Below are 22,638 nucleotides of genomic sequence, written 5' to 3'. Positions count from 1 at the left end.
TGGAAGAAATTAATACAAATTAAAAGGCCTTAATGTTAACGGATTTCTGGCAAACCGCCGAAGATTGAGCCGAAATTTAGACTAGCCTACTATACTGTTTATGAGATGTTCCCTAATAACAATTATTTTTATTTAATGGTATCTTAATATTTTATCTTTATCAAATAGGTGGTTTAAAGTTGAAGTATAAATTAGATGCAGAATTTTCCTTTTTAAAATTTAGATTTTAGGGTTATTGATGATTAAATCCATATCGAAAACAGGCCCCTTATTCGATTCACATTTTTGTAGAGATCTAGTCAGTATATAGCATAATTTTATTTGGTTAGTCGGATAAATTATAGCCTATTCAAAAATATTTTTTTTATAAAAAAAGAAAAATAGCCGGAAATTAAAATTTTAAAGTAATGCCATAATTTTTTAAAAACATAAGTTTTTCTGTTCTTTTCATGTTCTTTTTTTATCTACATTTCAATTGAAATATGTATTTTACTAGTTTTATTTCTCCACTTTCATAAAGTTGAAAAGAAAACATTATTTATTTTTATTTATTGTAAATACTAAATTAAATAGTAATGCATTATGTATGTATAGGAAAAAAAAAATTTATCCATATTTTATTTTACTTTTTATTATTAAAAAAAAATATTTATAAAACCATCTGCCTCGACCCATCTTCAATTGTAATATTAATTCTCAAGATAATTATAATACATATATAACTTTCTCCCTTTCTTATTCTTACAATACAAATAGCAAAAAAATATGTGCAACAGAAAAGTTATTTTTAAAAAGAAAACACAACATTGATTAAGAATATGTTTTATGTATTGAACCGGTCGTTTTCAAGTCATCATGTGTGTTATAATGATTATGATAAATTAAAGATAGAGGGTGGGTTTAAAAATTATATTATGCAGTAACTCAGCTTTACTTCCAAGCAACAATTTTATGGGTCCCAAAAAAGCATATATTTTTTCTAACAATATTTATCGGCTTTAGCAGCTCCAGGCCTGTTAAAATTAAATATGATTATTTATTATCTCAAATAATCAGTAACATCATTATATTTCATCAACTTTGGTTGAGTAGCATTTAAAACTTGTAAAACCATAAAAAAATAAACTATTAAGACTAAATTGTTTTTTTAAATATATTTAGAGGCGAACAGTTACTAGAGGTCAGCCGTGGGTGAGTTTGTAACCCGCCCACTCTCATACTATTAAATATTGGGCAGGTTAAACATTTTTAAAACAATGAGCAGATGGTGAATTTGAAATGGATTCATATTTATTAGGTTAATTTTTTTATTTCATAATATTGTATACTTAGGGTTAGGGTAGGTCAAAGTAAAAATACATAAATAGTTAACTGAAACTGACCAATAAAATAATTTAAAAAAATTTTTTTTAAACAATAGGCTGGCGAACGTTGGGTTGCAGACCTCTAACAAACACCCCCCACCCTCTGCAATGCGGTTCATGTTGGCCCAAACTATTATTTTGAAAAATTAAAGGGTCTTTTTGAACAATTTTAAAACACTTATAATTTAAGTTAGTCAAGTTGGCACCAAGAATCACCAGCCATTGGCCATGCACGAGCTGTCTAGCATTGATACAAATTATACATGTCTTTGACCAAAATTTAGATTTGCAATGAAACTTTCCAATTTTTTTTTAAATTATGGTAAAAGAATGAGAAATGATTATTTTATAAGTTTAAAATGGAAACTGTTGAAATAGTTAAAATATGGGGTGTTTTTTTAAAAAGGAAGAGAAAATAAATTCACAATAACTAAGAGGAATATTTTAGGTAGGGTATATCGATGGCACTTTTTGGAAACAGATCCAATCTGATTTTATCAAATTTATACAATTTTTGTTATCAAATTCAAATTACATATTATATTATTTTAATAATCAGTTGAAAGTTTCACTCCTATGTTATAAAATTTACATTATTTTTACTGTCAAAATTTATGTATGGTAAAAAAAATCAGAGCTGGAAATTTCATTTAATATACATTTATCATTCATATTTTCAATTTCCATTAAAACAATTTTCCAGCCCTAATTATTTAAAATAACAAAATTTTAAAAATTCTTAGGCTGGGCAAAAAAATTATAAAAGAATAAAAACGGGCCAAGTCCCTAGGCCAAGCTTGAAAAAAAATAATAAAATCAAATTTTTGGTAGCACCTGAAATTTTGACCTCTGCAGGTCTGATAAATGAATTGAAATAAAAATTTATAAATTCATTTATGAGTAAAAACTTAAATAAAGATTAATAAATTTGTAATTTTACTATATATGTAAGCAAATACGTTATACAAAATATGATAACATTTGTCCTGCTATTAAACAATTTAATCTTTGGAAATCCTGTAAGTTGACTTTTTGGAATTTAGCAGGTCAAATTATGGGTCTCATATATTTTCATGGGGAGGGGGGGGGGGGTGGGAAGGGTTCTCTATTACACCTCTGAAAGTATGTATTAATCTGATATCAATCTTAAAGTCTAATTTGTATTGTCTTCATTTTTCCTGTTCTTATTAAGTGTAAAAAAATCTCAAAATTATTTATATGGAAATAAAGAGCTAAATAAGACAAAAGATATGGAGGGGGGGGGGTGAATTTTTTTGAATATTTTCTCCTGCAACTCAAAATATTAATATCAATCCTAATTTGAAAGCCCTATTTATAAAGAATTGCACTGTTTTTCTTCTAAATTTGAGTTAATCATTTTAAAACATTGTTAACTCTTTTATATTTTTTTAAAGATTTCATGGTTTCTACCTCCAGCAATGCCTATGATGTTCAAATTTTACCAGCTAGACAATATTTTAAAATTTATATAGCTAGCAAGTTAGAAATTATAAATATTGCTTGTAATAACTGAAATTTGAATATTTATCAAAATATTATTTCCAGAAGAAAAAATAGAAAAAGCAAAATACTATAATATTAATGCAACACATATATCTTACAAAAAAAAAATGAATTTTACCTAGATTTAATGTGAGATTGACTGAATTGGGATATTGTATTTCTTGGAGCATGGTTTCAGATTGCCACCAAGTTAAATTATCATTATTATTAAAATCTGTCAAATATGATGCTGGATGAGCTAATTTAGAATCACTAGCATTGCACATAAGGCATGTACTACTTGGTCCTATGGCGTCAGATTGTAAACAATACTCGATAGGTGGGTTACCACAAGTATTTGTTACATTCACTAAAATGTTAAAAGCTGCATTTTGAAAGGGAGGCATGCACCTCTTAGCTTTACCTTTGTCATCATAGCAATCATTAACGGAATTTTGAGATGAAATGAATGTTATTGAATGTAAATTAATTATTATAAATATCAGAGAACTAAAAATTATCATACGTAAATAAGGAAGCATTTTGAGCGTAAATAATTTAATCACTTTTCAGTATTTTAAACAACATATCTCCCAATTTTAAAAATGGATAAGTGAAATATCATACAAATATTCTTATGTTTTCTGATAGGTTAGCAAATATTGGTCGATTAATTATAAATTTATTAGTCATTTTTTTTAATTATTACTTTTATAGAAGTTGGAATAAGAATTATAATAAATTTAATACATAAAAAATCTTGGTTTAATTTTTTTTTTATTTTTTTTTTATTTATGAATAAATATTATTATTTAAAAATTAACATTATTATATAGAGAATATAATAAAATATGTCATATATTAGTTTAAGTTAAAAAAAAAAAGATTGATACAAATGTATATTTTTACAAAAATAAAAAAAACATTTTAAAAAAAAAATAATTAATGAGATAGAATTTTATAATATAAATTGTTTTTAATAGTTTAAAAAAATTTATTAAATTTAAAAGTTAAGACATACATTTATAATATTTCCAAATTAATTTAAGCCATGCCCAACCCAAATTACAATCATTTGATATCCAAATTTCATATATAAGCAAAATTCAAAAAATAACATGTTCGCCTCTATAATTCGCGTAATCTAGGAGATGGGAGAGGAGGGAGGAGTTATAATCGTCCTCTCGCAAATTATTTTTAATATAAAATATTAATTTAGATAATATAAATTTTATCCCAACATCCCTCTTATATTTTAACTTTTATTATTCTTTCAAACTTTTTTGGGATAGGTAGGATTTTTGAAATACTAATACACCGCCTTAAAAATTTTTTAAATTCTTGTTCATTATATTATTTTGCGAAAACACACGTGCGATAATTATTTTCATTTTTAATATATTCACATATTGTGAGGTCATCTAATGTCTCAATTAATATATTATCAACAAATCACACCACTAAAAAGATTATTTTTTATTATCGACTTTAAATTTGAAAAGGATACAAACATGAGATAATTGTTTTATATTTCTACTAGCTGATAGCCCACTATAAATGACGGGGAATTTTCTCCTTTCAATGATAAATAGATAATAAATGTTACCTTTATTTAACGATGGATAAAGGGCGTGATTTAGAAATTTATATTTTTTTTCCATTATTTGTTATAAAATATATTTATTAAGTATATGGTTACTAATTTTAATTTATGTGCACAATAAAAAATCTTTTAAAAATTTTTTTTATTCATTTGTGTTTGTAATTTATAATCTAAAAAATATATTCTTGCTAGATAAAAGTTTGGCAACTTATTTTCAAGCAACATTTGAAACAGTTATATAAATGGACAAAAAAATTAAACAAATACAATTAAAAATAATTTATTGAATATATAGACATAGAATTTTATATTTTGCTCTTTAGTCAGAACCTCTAGAGAACTGGAATGTTTCAAATGGATAAAAATTAAAAATGTTCCCAAATAGTCAGATTTAGAAAAGTCTACAGATTTTTTTAAAAAATAAAATGTTTCATTAAATGACTCAAACTTATTAACCAATTTGCAACTTTAAACTGTTTATTACAAATAAAATCAGATGTGTTGACTATGCAAAACCTGCTCTTCACCGGTTTAATTTCTTTTATATCCCAATCCTTAAACAATGTAGTGAACTGTTATTATAACATTTTTATTTTTTTCTATATCAGCTCATAATTCCAACGTTGAAAGAATCTTTTCTTTAACCAATAATCAAATGAGTGAAATAGATTATCCCTATTTATTCTTCCAAGATATCTAAAAATTTTCAGAGAAAAGGTAAAATATATTATTGAAAATATGGAAAAAAAATATGATTTTGTTATGATCAGAGTTGTTAAAGTAGCGCGCTATCTTTTTTGGTAGCTATAGCTAATAGCGGCTACTTTTTTTGAAATTATTTAATTTTTTGCGCTACTTTTAATAAATATAATGAATATAAGTATAAGCACGAAAATTTAAATATAATACCATAATTAATTATAATTTTTATGATTTATTATTTAATTTTAAAATTGAAATATATAAAATGATATTCTGAGCAATACTTTCCCATTTCCTAGATTTCAAAAATTTTTTAAGATAAATATTAAAACAAAAACTGGCTTCAAATTTATATGTTCAAAATGTAAAAAAAATATTTCCTCAAATCCATCCAGTAGCTATAACCTACTAAAGAAACACCTAATGGTAAATTATCATTTTTACATAAAATAATAATATTTATTTTAAAAGACTGTTCATGTTAATAGTTTTAAGGAAATTGAACAACATTTAAATAACTTTGGCATAAGTGAATTCTATTCAGACAAAATTAATTAATAATACAAATGCCAATATTTCTCAGAAATTAACTAATATAGTTATTGTGGATTTTATAATTGATACAGTTCAGCCAATGTCCTTGGTTGATAATCCATCATTTACTATGATGATTAAAACTTTATCGCCTGGTACAACTAATTTATGTCGCCAGACACTTCTAAATAAAATAGCAAATAAGTTAAAAGCATTGGCGTACGCAGAGGGGGGGGGGCGCATGGGGATAAACCCCCCCCCCCAGTCAAAAAATGCAGATGCTGGATATATTTTTCAAAAATATTATTGTTTATATTAATTTATATTTGTTAATATCTGTTCGTATCTCATATTAAATATATATTTAATTACATTTATTATCACATTCATAAGTTATTTTATCAATTAATTTCGATTTCAAGTTTTCCGGCGTTATATTTACTTATTATTTTCAAATTTTTAGTGGCGTAATATTTATCTACCATTTTCAAATTTCTAGTCAAATAATAATTATTTCTGAAACTTCTGGTCCAACAGGGAAAAAGAAATTGCATTGTACATCGAGATAGAGTCTCTGCCATCAAGCAGTAACAGCTTTTAAGGAGATAGAAGAGCCAATTATTTGCTATTACTGAAATATTACAATGGCCTGAAAAAAATATATCCTCAGAAGCAAGAAAATATTGGATTTAATGCTTATTTCAAATTTTATTTCTCATTAGAATGTATTCTTTAATTATACAACTATTTTAAGTATTACTTTTCAAAAACATGACATTGACTTGATTAAGAAGATGAGAATAGCGGAGAGCATTTTATCAGAACTCAAGGAAATTAGGACTAATGTTGATGAAGAATTTCATATTTTATATTTTATTATTGAGTCAAAAGCAGAGCTATACATGTTTAATATTTGTCTCCCTCGACTTGTAACAAGGCAAGCTCATCGTTAAAACATTAATATAGGATCAGTAGAAGAGTATATCTTAGATATAGATACATTTATAACCCAAATAATGAATTTTTAATTCATCATGCAGCACTTACATCTGCAAATATTACTTCCACAAAAGCCTTCCCAACTTTTTCAGATGGTGATAGAAAAAAAATATTTGTTAGATTTTTATTATGAAGATGTTAAAGTATCTTATGATGCCTTACTAGCTGAATAACTATGTTTATAAGATTAACTATAGTTGATATAGTCCCAAAAAATGCTATGGATGCTCTGCATTATTTCAAACACATTTTAGATTAAATTCCCAATGTATTAAAAGGGTTTATAGATTCTTCCCATTAGTAAACTAATGAGAGAGCACTCTCTTTTTTAAGAAGAATAACAGAGGCTTGCAGAAGTACCATTTGTAGGGCACGGCCCGGATTTTTTTTTAAGATTTTTTTACGGCCCGGCCTGGGTTTTTTTTAAAAATTTTTTACGCCCGGCTCTGCTTTTTTTAAAATAAAATTTTTAGGTCCGGCCCTGATTTCTTTAAAATAATTTATATTTATTTTTGATTTTTATAGCTAATAATAACGATTTCAAATATAGGCTGTTTTAAAAAATACAGCCCGGCCTGGGTGTTTTTTTTTAAATTCAGGTCCGGCCCGGGTGTTTTTAAAAACAATTAAAATACAGTCCGGCCCAGGGGCCGGGCCTCCAGGTCTCTGAAAAACATACCAAGAAGTACAACATGTGAAAGTAGATTGAAAGTTTGGATATTTTGAATATTCATAGGCATTTGACGACAAGCAAGGATGAGATAATTGAAAAATTAGCTCAATCCCAACGAAGATTGGATTTTACATTGTAAATATATAACACAAAATACAATTATTCCTAAGAAACTTTTTGTGTAAAGGCTCAAAAAATTCAAATTTCTATTTTGGGTCATTTAAGTGATTCTTTACATATAATTTTTTTATAATTCACCTTAATTTAAAATTGTGCATTAGGAATAGTTATTAGTCCTAATAAATGCATGCTTGATATTTTTAAAAATATTTCTTAAAAAATTTTATTATCCCCCCCCCCCCAGAACAAATTCCTGCGTACCTGCCTGGTTTAAAGTGATGAAAGATGCTTTAATAGTAGAATTATCAGAGATATCTCATATATGTAGCACGACTGATAGTTGGACACAACAATGTATATAAGATTAAATAATCCCTTGCCCTCAAGTGCTAGTGTCGAGAGATTATTTAGTAAGGCAAAACTGATACTTTCTGATCGTCGCTCTAGACTTGGGGATGATAATATTGAAATGATTTTATTATTAAAATTCAACAAATTACCATAAATATTTTTATAATCAAAATTAACTATATTTTAATATTTATAAATGTTGATTTTTATATATTATTTACTATACAATTACATTATATGCAAAATAAAAAAAAAATTGTTTCTAAATTTTTTTTATAAAAAGTAGCCGTAGCTAAAGCTACTTTTTAAAAATAGTAGCTAATAGCGAGCTACTTTTTTTGACAAATAGCGATAGCAGTAGCGCGCTACTTTTAAAAGTAGCGATTAACAACTCTGGTTATGATATTCGTCAATTTTATCGCCAAATTTTTTACCCAGACACAATAGTTTTTCCCTCTCATTTCATATAAAATCTACACTTATCTCAAATAATTATTTATAAGCTTTTAAACCTTCATAAATACCCTTTTAAAAATAGACCTGCCATCATAGATTGAAATCAATTATGTGGGAAACCCTAATTATCTCACAAACACTGTGGTAGTATCCATCTCATTGCAATGGGTTATTTAGAAGATTATTAGCGAAAATAATTGCCAAGGGTCAAAACCTAGGATCTTAAATTATTATGTATATATGTATCATTAGGATTTAATATTAAGGGAGAAGGCAAAATAGCTTCTTATGCCATTCGTATTATATCCAAAATCCTCCTTCTAACATGGCTATTATCAAAGTATAATTTATAAATGAATAGAAAAATTCATGAACATTTCATAAATAGTTTAAATTTCCTGTTTATTCAAAATTCCTAGAGACACTGTAACATTAAATCTCCTTTATTCAGCCCACATAGATTCTGACGAATGGATCTAGCAGGGGGCACACGTTCTCGTTTTTACCTTGGTATTCAAATTCATTATCTTAAATTATATTTGATTTGGATATAAATTTTTGGTATCTTGATGATGGAACAATCAAATTCTTTATTAAAAATAGAATATCAATATCACTAAATAAATATATATTTAGCATAAATAGTTGAAGCTTAAGTAACTTTTATTATTTAAATTATTGAAAATTAATAATTTTAATATTGTAATTAACCGAGTTCAAAATCAGTAATCTATATTATTCATTTTAAAATTTAATTACCATGCCTCTTCTTAAAAATATTTTCAAGGTCCAAATAAGTAAAAAATATTTCTTTATAAAAAGTAAGTAGTCATATAGTTTATAATTCTCTATTATATATAATTGCTTATAAAATATTAGGTAAAATAAATGCTACTTTTACAAACGTATCTGACAGTTATAGAATATATAACAGTTAATATTTTAATAAATTTTACTGCTTTGAAAATAAATATAAGTAACTATTTGCATTCAATTCTTTAACGCCATCTATTTATTTAAAAAATATATTATTATAAATTAAACATCTTATTATTCACCTCACAATGGATGTTATCCTTATTATAAGACACATTATTGCGACGCCAGTTAAGCAAAAAAGCCGAGTAGACAATCCTAAGTCTAAAGAGAAGGTACTGTGGAACAACGACAATGCGCAGATCAAAGTTAAACAAAAAAAGCCGAGTAGACAATCCAAAGTCTAAAGAGAAGGTACTGTGGAACAACGACAATGCGCAGATGACGCCTTACCCAGGCAACAATAATAATGGGGGGGGGGGGTAGTGTTGTTAATTGGTTGATTGTGTAAAACCCAGACCCGGGGTTTGGGTCTAAAAAATCGATCAAACCAGCTCTGAGCACGAACCCCGAGCACAGACCCGGAGTTCAGACCCGGGTCGTGTTGTTGTGTTGTGACGATTTAATAAACATGTTGATAATTAAAATATTTTTTTATTGTAATGATAATAATCACTCATAGAGGGCGGGTTTAGGTCTTAAGGGTCAGGAATATTTTTATCAACACAAAATATCGATATGGGTATCAAATAAAATCTAATTTAAGAATCTTTAGATTAAAAGTATTCATTTTTTGTCTTGATGGATATGACTAGGTCTGGAGGTGAAATATATAATTTACATAGCGTGTTATTCCATATATATATTTTTTTAGTATCGATAGCTTTAGCGTGCTACTTTTTTTATAAAAAGAGAGATTATAAAAAATTATTGTAATAATTTATAATTAATTCTAAAATCATAATCTTATGAAAATAATTTTGGTATATCGACAAAGTAGGGGAGACCGGGGTACATTGAGTACAGGGGAAAGTTAGGACACTCTAATTATAATTTGAGCTATTATTTTATAAGACTGGAAATTTGAGCCTAACATAGATAATTACGTCATACATGATTGGCTAAAAAAGATTTGAAAAATATTTAGTATTTTAATATTTACAGAAGAAAATATGTCTTGGCATACCAAAAGTAATAAAAAATATTTGCAAACTTTATCGTTTATATTTATAAATAAAGCTTTAAAAATCATAATAAATAAATTTTAGGAAAGTTTAAACCCTTTTTCCAATCTGGCAAACTTTCAGAATCAATAAACATGAATTAATATAATTTTGGATGATATTTATAAAGTTAGTGGGCTCGGTCATAGTTGGTCATAGTGTAGTTGGGACACGCCATTTTAGCTATTTTATCATTTACTAGTGATGCGGAATTACAATAAAAAGGAAAGAAAAATCTTTTGTACAGAAGATTATCAAAACCCCTTAATTTTATATCCAACAGCCTCAGTCAGAAAGTCATCATTACTTACAGGTAAGATTATTTATATTATTATATATATTTTTTAGGCATTCCAAAATCTAATATAGCAAGATATTTATCAAAAAAGAGTAAAAATGAAAATAAATACCCACAATGGGATATTCAAATCACAAATGTGTTTTTAATACAGTGGAGGAAGATAAAATAGCTATTTATATATTAAAATCCTCTAATTTTTCCGAACTTATCTGATTTTTCGCAATTTTAAGACTAAATTCTAATTATTTATTATATATAAGCCAATTTTGTGTTGTTATTAATAATATATAATACAATATTTAATCTAATATATATTCTATAATATTAAATTCGGTGTAAAATTAATAAACGATTTATATTATTAAACATAATAACAGTAACCGTTTAATGGCATATCGATTAAGTGTAAACACTTTTAAATGCGAAAAACCCCACGATTTTGATAAAAATTTATATGGCATAATGTTAAATTACATTTATAATTGCGAATCGGTTAATTGCAAAATATCGGATAATTGCGAAAATTTTCAGGTTCCATTTAAATGAGAATAACGTTAATTTAATATGAAAGTGAAAAAATAAAAAAAAAATTTCGAAAAATATTATTCGTGATTTTTTTTACATGAACTGCACCTTTAACTTTTTTTAATTAATTATGGTTTACATTTTAGGTTGAAATAACATTAAAAATATAGGTCCCGATTATAATTGGTGGTCCTTGTTTGAAACTGTCTATGAGAACAATAAAATAATTGGAGAAATAAGACAAAGCAATATAATACTGAGTTACCTGAGTTAGTTCTCGATAAACTTAAAAATCGAACTCCAGATTTTTTGATCAAATATAAAAATGATATAGAAGAGAATAAGATAAGTTATTAAGATATATAAAATCATTAGAGGTAAAGCCAGTTAAATTAGGCAACAAGATATTAAGAGTAAGATAGAATCTAATGTTGTTGAGGACAAGTTCATCAAGGAAATAAATAATATATTGATTAGATACAAAGATGTTTTTAGAGAAGAGTTAGGTACTCTAAAAGATGTTGAAATTGATAAGTTATTAGGAAATTACCAGGCTAAATTTTGTGGAGCAAGAAGATTACCGTTTTCTTGGATAGAAGAGATTGATAAGGAATTAAATAAATGGTTAAAAGAAGGTATAATACGACCAATAGTGCAAAGCGACTGGGCGACACCGTTAGTCCCCGTAAGAAAACCAGATAATAGCTTAAGGTTATGCAGAGATTATAAATTTCGCTAAATCCTTGGGTTATTTCAGTAAGATTACTTTACTGAGAATAGAACAACTTTTGGAAAATCTAAAAGAAGCGATTTTTTTTCGAATATAGATTTCTCTAAATTTTATTTTATATTATATATGTTGCGATCGGTGTTTTTGTAATATATTTATTTTATGGCTTAAGAGAAATTTGACCGATATTCCAAAAGAAATTGCAGAGATTATTAGCAGTGTAATATGTTGAAGAATTTAAATCTAAAAATAAAAATTTAAATAATATTTTACCATTAATTAAACTCTTCAGCACCAAAGTTCGTAATTTAATAATTTAATCTAACAAAAAAAATTAAATATTCAAATATAATCATATACATAATTATAATAACATATTAAACTAATATTAAATTACTATACAATAATAATCAAAAATTTTAATAACATAACTATTCAAATTATTTAGCTATACAAAACAAATAAAATCCTATTTCAATATTCAAATATCTATTTAAATATACAACATCACCCCCCCCCCCCTTATCTTTCTACATCGTTTTTAGCATGTTCCCCATTTTCCCGTACCAATAAAGTTGCGCTATTATCTGATGTTACAATCACGGCGGGATAATATTTCAATTTGTGCATTCCTCCACAAGACCAACATTCTAATCTGCTTTTCTTTACCCAAAATTGCTCGGTATTTCTTTCGTACGGTTGTCTTTTTAGCCTTTCTTGAAGTAATTCTCAGTACCTCTGTTGTTGAGCTTCCATTCGAGCCACTTCTATCCATCTTCTTGACTCCAAGGATCCATCTACTTCCCGGATCTCAACCTTTAGAATCTTATTTCCTATTCTAAAATAGGATGCCATCTATAAAAGAATTACTATATAAATATATTTATATTTCTCAATAACCCTTTTATAATCCATTTTATTCTATCAAAATTATAATTCTCGTAATTATGTTTAACATCATTTTATTACTTTATAAATTATGATTCTCATAATTATGTCTATCATTAATTTCATTTCATCAGAAATTATGATTCCCATAATTATGTCTATCATCAATTTCATTCCATCATAAATTATGATTCTCATAATTGTATCTATCATCAATTTATTCCTTTATAAATTATGATTCTCATAATTATGTCTATCATCAATTTCATTCCATCAGAATTATGATTTTCATAATTGTGTCTATCATCAACTTATTCCTTCTGATAATTCAAAAATAATTATATCTAATATCCATCTATTGCCCTATGCTTCTAAGTCTTACCTGTTTAATGTGCCTTGTCCAGGTTCCTTTTTCCTTCAATCTTTACCTCTACTCCATTTCTTCCTAAATTTTTCTTTACTACACCCTTCCCCCATTTAATTGGACCATCAAACATAAGTATCCACACTAAGCTTCCGATTTTAAATTTATTGTTATTTAGACTTTCTTTCTGCTCTATCCTTCAAAAAATCTAATTCAGTTCTTGTTTTCCTACCTAAAAATATCTCAGCAGGTGACTTTCCTTTGGCTGTCTTAGAGTTGTTGTAAGCTAATAACAATAACCACCATTTTCCTTCTCCATATTTTTCTTTCTCTATACAGCTTTTAACAATAGCACTATTCTCTCGGCTTGCCCATTACTTCTCGGGTACACAAAATTTGTCAAAAACTCTACCTTTAAACGCTGGGCCTCCATCCGATACCAAAGTTTCCATTAATCCATATTTACACAAAATCTTTTATTTTCGTCAATGCTACCTTTGTCGTTAAACCTACCTGTTGACAATCTATCCATTTCGAACCAGCATCTACCATAATAAGATATTTTCTTTTTTTATATTCTAAAAAACCAACATGTATTCTTTTAGCTGGAATGTTCGTTTCTGGCCATTTATCTTCTTTATTTTTTGTTGGTACATTAGCCCACATGTTACAAGTATCACAGCTCTTAGCCTCTTCTTCTATTTAGCTATTCATTTTGGGCCACCAAATATATTTTCGGGCATTATTTTTCATTCTCTCTATATCTTTTTGTCTAGCATGTACTGCTGCTAAAACTTCTTTTCTTAATACCAACGAATTAACTAAACGATATCCTCTCATTAGACAATTGTCTACCACGTTTAATTCATTTCTAACTTTTTTGAATGATTTGTCTTCACTTTTCCATTCTATGTCTCCTTTCAAACATGCTTTAATTCTTATTAATTCTTCATCTTGTTTAGATACGTTATCTACTAGTTCTAAAGTTATTGGTTTCTCTCTTGTATCTCTTTTCAAAGATCTTATAATAATATTATTTACTTCCTCTTCTGCGAAAAATCTCTCTAAACTATTAATTTTATGAACAATCTTAATAAAATATCTGATAAACAATTTAGTTTACATTCTCTGTATCTTATTTCAAAATCAAAATCACCTACCAATTTTTGAAGCCTGGGTGACATCATTAATTCTTTATTTTCTTTCTTAAATAAATTCTCTAACTGTTTATGATCGGTATATAATACAAACCTTCTTCCAATCAGATATTCTTTGCATTTGTATAACCTAAACTTAACTGCAAGAGCCTTCTTCTCAATAGTTGAATAATTTTTTTCAGTGCTACTAAACCGTCTCGATAAGAATAAAATAGGTTTCTCAGCATTATCTGTCATTTGTAATAAAGCTCCTCCTATACCTTCATTAGATGCATCTAGTAATATAATATCTAAATTCTCATTAAAACAATTCAAAATCGGTTTTTCTACCATCTTTATTTTCAATTTTTCGAAACCTTCCTTCTGTGCTTCTCCCCCATTCAAACCTTTTATTTTTCTTTAATAAATCATACAACGGTATGACAATTTCTGCAAAATTTTTTATAAACGGATGATAATAATTGGTAGCTCCTAAAAATGCCTGTAACTTCAGTTTTATTATTTGGTGCTCTCATGTTCATTATCTTATCTATATTCTTTGCAATCGGAGAAATTTCATTTCCTTTTATGTCCTAAATACTTTATTTCTCTTACTCCAAAAACACTCTTCTTCATATTAGCTCTTAAACCATTTTTTAATATTATATCTAACACTTTAACTAATCTAGTATTATGTTCTTCTTCTGTTCTACCTGATATTAAAACATCATCTAAATAATACATTATTCCTTTTAATCCCTTGAAATATCGCCGCCATAGTTCTTTGAAATATTGGAACCGATTCAACCCAAATGGTAAACGACAAAAAGCAAATAATCCTATATGAGTTGTAATTGTTAACATTCTACTTGTGTTCTCATTAACCTTAATCTGTACCAACAGTTTTATCACATATAAACCTAGAATTTTAACCATGCTACCATCTAATTGTCTAGCTCTTATTCTTTTTACAATGAATCTTTCTTTTGGAAAATATTTATAAAATTCTTTTACACACATTTAAATTAATCTCGGTTCCTGTATCCAATAACAATCATATTTCAATTTCACCTATTTTTATCTTAATCCTAGGACATTTACTTTTCCTTATTATCTTTTCTAATTCAATTTTACGTAGTCTTCTATTTCAACTTTTTTTAAAAAAAATTTTTATCATCAAAATTATATTTATTCATATATTTTAAAGCATTTATATTTTTATCATTTATTCCTAAATTATTATTAAAATTATAAAAATCAGATATACTATTAATTTTATAACCTATAACATTCTCATCTTTTTATAGTCATTTATTACACGTTTCTTGAGCATGTCCTCTTTGACCACATTTGAAACTATTGTCCAAGAAACTTCTACAATTGGTAACTACGTGGCCCTTACGTTCACATCTCTCGCAATTGAGATGTTCGGTTAATTCACATTGCCTCGAAATGTGCCGCCCATATTTTCCACAACTGTAACACTTAACTGACCTAACATTATCTAACTGACTTATCCTATTTTCATTTCTTATAACATTCCTAAACTTTTCTAGCTCTTTATTTTCTAATTTTATAAAAGATGTGTTTCTTCCTACTATCAATCCTAAAGTAAAACTTAAAATTAGAAACAAGTATATAATTATACTTATATTTTCAAGTATTAAACTTAAGAAATTTATTTGTGTAATATACATTATAACGTACTCAATATCCACTTAATTAAAACTATCTTACTAATCTTAAAAAATTAATTGAATATAAAATTATAAGTAAAACTATTAATAAAATGTAAAATATATATATCATATATAAAAAAAAATTATTTTTTTTAACCTTAGTTCCAAATTTTTATCGAATAGTATAATTATTAGACTGAACCTTCTAAAGATTGGATACTATAAATCCGGCACCACTGTTGCGATCGGTGTTTTCGTAATACATTTATTTTATGGCTTAAGAGAAATTTGACCGATATTCCAAGAGAAATTGCAGAGATTACTAGCAATATAATATGTTGAAGAATTTAAATCTAAAAATAAAAATAAAAATTTAAATAATATTTTACCATTAACTAAATACTTCAGCACCAAATTTTTACGACTTTATTAATTCCAAAAAAACTACACCAAAAATTATCAAAAAAAATAGTGATAATGATTTTATAAAAGTTTTAGATTTTATATAATTTCTAAATATTATAAGAATGAATATTCATAAATTAAAACCTTCGAAGTTCGTAATATAATAATTTAATCTAACAAAAATAATTAAATATTCAAATATAATCATATACATGATAATTATAATAAAATATAAAACTAATATTAAATTACTATACAATAATAATCAAAAATTTCATTAACATAAGTATTCAAATTATTTAGCTATACAAAACAAATAAAATCCTATTCCAATATTCAAATATCTATTTAAATATACAACAATATATAATCATATTAAAATTATTTTTAGAATAAACATCATTCCAAACGTTAACTATCAAGCAAAAGGGAAAATCATTGAAAAATTAAGCACTACTTCAAAAACACAATTGCGTTAATTTATAAATGTCATGTTTCAAATCATATAAGATTCGAACTTCAAAAATTTTATTTAAAATTATTTTTTTTTATAGAAGGTTATGAAAGCTCTAAGAATGAGGAAGGAAATCTAGAACATCTGATCATTTAATAACAAAAAATCAGACTTTTAATGGTTATTATACTTCTCTTGATTATGCTCATGATCATCTAAGGGACCAAGATTCACACAGAAAGCTAGAGAATATAGTAGAAAAAGAATTATTTACTCCAGAGTCTATTCAAACTCTTATCACAAAATATTTTTATTAAATCTTACATTATTTTATAATAATTGTGATGCATGTATAATAAAATAAGTTCAAACAAAATATTGTGTTAACAAAGCCTTAATAAACATTCGTTCCAGCATGGCCTGTTAATACATTTATATTTATATTATTATAATTCATTAATTTTTTTTAAAAAGATTAGTTTATTTTGTAGAAGGCAATGAAAGCTCTAAAATGATGAAGGGAATCTAGAAATCTGATAATTTAATCCAAAAAAATAAAGCTATTTATATATCTTTTTTGAATAGGCACAGACAATCCAAGGGAACGGGATTCACTAAGTAAGTTAGAGAACATAATAAAAAATAATTAACCATCAAGTCTTTGATAACTCTTATCACAAAATATTTTTTATAAGTAACAAAAAATTATTATTATATAATATGATGTATACAGCAAAATATTTTCAAATCTAATATCATGTGAATTAAAACAAAACCCATTTAATAAACTTATATTTTCAGGCCTGGCCTGCTTTTTAATATTTATGTTTTCTTAATTGGCCACTGATATTTAAAAAAAATCAACAAAGAATGAAGAAAATAAATTGAATATCTTTATTATTTTATAATATATGAAATTTAATCAAAGTAGTATATTTATTATAATTATTCTCCAATAATCCTAGTATTTAAAATATATTTACGTGGGAAAAATAAAATTCATATTTAAACATACCAGGCCAGATAAATTTTTAAATTTATGTTTTTTATTAGTTATAAAACTTATTCAAATTTAAATATATATTAACTAAAAATTGTATTTATTACAAAGTTTGATGGTTTATATACTTAAAAAAAATATATATAATAAATATTTTTATAAAAAACACAACTGATTTTTAATAAATAAATTATTGATCGTTACTTAAAAAATTAAATATTATATACAAAAAAATATTTATTTTTGTAACAATTTTTTATTTATTTTTAGCAACTTTTGATTTTCAAAATCTTGATCAGATAAACAAGAAAGCTTTGTGCTCAACACAGCTTTCGCAGTGCTAAATACATGTTCAATTGCCGCAGAGGATGGTAAAGTTGAATTATATTTAATAAATAAAAGTTTTATTTCGGGGAATTTATTAAAATTAAATAAAAAATTATCTTTATTTTGAAAAAAGCTTAATAGCTCATCTTCTCAAGGATCTTCATTCATTTCCTCGTCAAAAAAATATTTATCTTTATCAGAAAATATTCTGGTATGTGTGTCGGATAAAGGAATTAAGTCTGCTCTTTCTTTATCAAGATCTTTTCTCAAACTGGAAATAATTTCTAACATTCTCCCTTTGTTGACCTCTAATTTTAGCCCAATTCAATTTAGATAGCGGTAAATTATTGCAGACAGTATATATTCATTATATATATATGTATGGATCTATTGAAAATAAAAGATAATCTAAATATAAATTGTAAGCAATATTTAAACTATATTTTTTATCTATACCCTCTAGGATTAAATTAATAAGCGGCTTACAAAACTTGAAATTATTTAAAGCCATTTTTTTAAAGTTTTACTATTAGAATAGTTATGGTGGGAGTGAGATATCCCATTTTCTTCCCTCTCTAAGATTGAAAGAATCGTAGCAATCGGTTCCATAACCTATAAAATCATATATATATACATATTTCTTAATTAGCACTAACCTACAATATTCACCCATTAACGACTTGTCGTTATCTGAAAATCTCTATAATTCAGATTTATCACAAGATTCGTCAAATTTTCAATTCTCCTTAATAAGACTATCTACAAACAATTTTTGGGATACACAATAAATCCACTAAATATGCTTTGTTAATTTTTAATACGAGGGTAGGCCTAGTCATCATATTTTTAGTGGCTGCAATTTTTTGATAATATTAATAAATGCAAATGTTTTCTACAATTCTTCAATTACGAAATTAAAAATTAATTCATCAACAGCTGATTGTGCTATTTTTATCTTTGATGTAGGTGACTGGCTTCAATTTTTTTTTATTCAAATGTTCAATAATCTCTTTCATTTTTGAGGAATAAAATACTATTAATTCCTGATTTTTTTATTAAAATTAACTTAGCTTTTTCAATAATTGAGATAAATCTTTTAAAAATTTAATTGCATTTTTTAATCCCTAGCTAAGCTTATTGTCAAGGAAAACATTAAAAATTAATTATGATTGCCAAAGATAATTTTTAAATTTCTTATCTTTTTCAGAATTTAGAATTATCATTTAAAAAGGAATCAAGAAAAATATCTACGTTCAGTTCTCTAAAACAATATTGCTTATAGTTTTATTCATATTTATTTATTTAAAAATACATATTTATTTAAACAAAGTTTTTTAAAATCACTATTTTATTCTTTAAATTTATTAACAATTTGAAACTAAACCAATAGCAATACTAAAACAAGAAATAGAAGATATTGTTTAAACCAAATTAAATATTTTGAACCAATACCAATATTTTATTAATTTTGGGTTTTTAATGTTGGTTCCCAGCCCTATACTATAGTAAAATTTAATTGCTTATATTTTAATTTCATGATTAAGATTTTCAAAATATTATGAAAGAATACTTTTTTTAATGGTATTTTATAATACCCATGTTTTAATATTCTATTATTAAAGTAATGTTTAAAATAATAATATTAATTCATCTTTTTACCTTCATATGCTTTTTGTTTGAACTACTGGACAATGAGGTTGAAATATTTGCATTAGGACATCATTTACATGTACAAAGTGTAGACTTTGTACCCTTAATTTTCTTTATTGATGTAAAATATGTTTCAAATTGGGGCCAGGGATTTTAAATCTTCTTCTGAAGAAGTAAGTACTATGGACATTTTATTTATATTAAAAAATAAATATAAAGGTAATTTTATTGTACAATAAAATATGTTTTTCTTTTTTAAATATTTTTTAAGAAAAAATTTAAAGTAACGAGTAACGTTTTTACCGTTACTCAAAAAAAAAGAAACGCGTTACCGTTACTCGTTCCCTCTAGAAGAAGGTGGCGAATGGCGTTCCTTTTCTTCAAAATTAGAAATTAAGCATTTTTATTTTAATCGTTGGAAATCTAAAGATAATGTCGTTAAACGCAAGGTTCATTAATAATAATGTTTAGTCTGTTAAGGATAGGCTTGTGGATCCTATATTATTAAGAAATTCTGAGAGTTAAATGTATCTTAAATTAAAAATATTCCTAAAAACTAATTGTTGACTGAATGAATTAACTATTATTATACTTATACTCAATACTGTGACCAACATGCAAGCTAAAATATTCCTCTACAAGTGAGTATGCCCTGTTAAATAAATTAGAATCAATCAATAATGATAAATCAAACGAGTATATAGTAGATAATCCAATTTTACCTGAGAAATGTTTTAAATATAAAAAGTTTAATATTTATTTTATGAATTGAAATTAAAATTACACACATGATTCTATATAATCAGTTTGGACTGATAAGTATCTATAATTATTTTTAGATTTTTTTGTATATTGCTATTTGACAGTGCCAGCTAAAGTAGTTAGCATGTAGCAGTGTTTTATGACATAAAATTTATTATTCCTCTTTATAGATATAATTTTACAGAAGAAATATTGTAATTGTATATGGCCCATTGTTATTTTTCTAAAGAATAGTGATAAAATTTAAAAAAATGATTTTCGTTGCATAATTCTAAATGCTTATAAGAGAAAAGTTTGAACTTTAAAGGTTCAAACTAAACTGATAAAATTATTTTATACCCGAACTTGAACCATGAACTATTATTTTTAACTAAATCCAAACCAAAGCTTGAACCGACCCGATATTCGTTAATGTTTGGATCTCTGTGAGAAAAAAATAATTAATGATCGATGTTTTTTCATAATAAATGCAAATATTGACATAATCGATCCATCATAGACTAATGAAAAAGGTGGAATTGATCTCTCATCTAGAATAATAGATACTGCTACACCTCATTCTCGGTTTGACAAAGAGGGAACCAAATCTAGCAAACAAATCTAGTAGTGAAATGAAAAAGCATGGGCTGCCATAATGTATAAAAAAGTACTCATTAAAATCTAGTGAAGGTCAATGGTACGATCCTGTAGGTCTTAGACCAGGACCGAGCAAGACTGTTTTACTGATAGGTCTTTTTTTAAGGATCGTGATCCGAACCGGTCTTTTATTGATATTTAAATTTGCCTTTATTCAATTCTTAAACTTTTTTACTTGTATATTTAATTTTATATTATTTTGCTAGAAAAGTGACTTTTGTGAATTTAGTTTTCTAGTTTTCCAATATATTATATGAAAACAAAAAGTTTGACAAAAAAAGAATATTACTATTAATTTAAATATTTTTATTATTTATTATATTATTCAAATTTGATTTGTTATTGTTAAAATAAAATACTTTTATATTTAATAAAATGATAAAACAAGAATTAAATTAGGCAAAAAAAAATTATAAAACCGGTCCTAGAAAGGTCTTTTATTTGAGCACAGTGGTCCACTCCATTATAATCTGGTTTATGGATATCGGTCTCGTTTATGAGTTAGGACCTGGTCAAAGACCGGACCGACTTTCACTAAAATATTATATAATCCAAAAACACAAAAGACAAACAAAAATATAAAAAAATCCAAGAGAATGGCGACAAAGGTTTTGGCTTGTGCCAAAGCATTAGTATACGACACATATACGAGCAACTGTACACAGAGACGTAAAATAAAATTTGCAGATTAGCCAAACAATGAGAGAAAATAAGGAATATAAATGGAGATTCAAAAGTAATCAAAAATAAAGGAAGAAGATATATAATAAAAAGAAAAGATATAATGAATTGATTGGAAAAGTATTTTCAAGAGCTTCTCAACCTACCTTATACACTACATCTAGATGAACACCTTGCTAAGATGTCATTCCACCAATAACAGAACAAAAAATAATTTGTAGCCTTTAAATACGAGTCAAGAGACCATAATGGTCTTCTAATAGAAAGTTTTATATCACGTAGGAGATAGGGGAATAAATTTCCTCATAAAATTCTACAAAAAAAATACTAGAAAGTAATAAAATCTCTCAAAAATGGAGGCAAAGCTATTTAGCTCCTATAAAAATTATCCACATAATTATTAATATGACATAGGCATTAAATTAAATAATAGAAAAAAGTCTAAGAGACAAAGTCGAAATAAGTGATACTCAGTTTATCTTCATGCCTGGAAGATTAGCGATTGACGTAATTCACGCAATTAGACAATTGAGTGAAAAATACAAGGAAAGACATTTTTTCGATCTTTAGAAAGCTATCGATAGAATTCCAGGAAGACTTATCTGTTGGGCTTACGCATCAAAAAGATGCCTGAAAAATATTAGAACCATAACACAATATTCTGAGCACAAATATCACATTGATTATTTCCAATAGCTGAGAGATTTGAGTAAAGGTCGACTCTCAGCCCACTGATGTTCGTAATAAATTAATGTA

At 26.0% G+C, this 22,638-nt stretch overlaps 1 protein-coding gene across 2 annotated transcripts in view; it reads right to left on the bottom strand.

The window, feature by feature from the left end:
* LOC135922640 (laminin subunit gamma-1-like) overlaps window positions 1-3,453 on the bottom strand; it is a 128,807-nt gene extending 125,354 nt beyond the window's left edge. Inside the window, exon 1 of one of the 2 annotated variants that reach the window (XM_065457061.1) lies at window positions 3,007-3,453. In XM_065457061.1, coding sequence (XP_065313133.1) covers window positions 3,007-3,409 — 403 coding nt within the window. In that variant the 5' untranslated portion in view covers window positions 3,410-3,453. The remainder of the gene's footprint in view (window positions 1-3,006) is intronic. The other variant, XM_065457059.1, reaches the window with a different exon arrangement.
* Window positions 3,454-22,638: the final 19,185 nt, after the last annotated feature.

Source organism: Gordionus sp. m RMFG-2023, chromosome 1 (genome assembly GCF_954871325.1).
Source record: "Gordionus sp. m RMFG-2023 chromosome 1, tfGorSpeb1-WG-v2, whole genome shotgun sequence".
NCBI lineage: Eukaryota > Metazoa > Nematomorpha > Gordioida > Chordodea > Parachordodidae > Gordionus > Gordionus sp. m RMFG-2023.
This window is presented reverse-complemented; position numbering and strand designations above follow the sequence as displayed.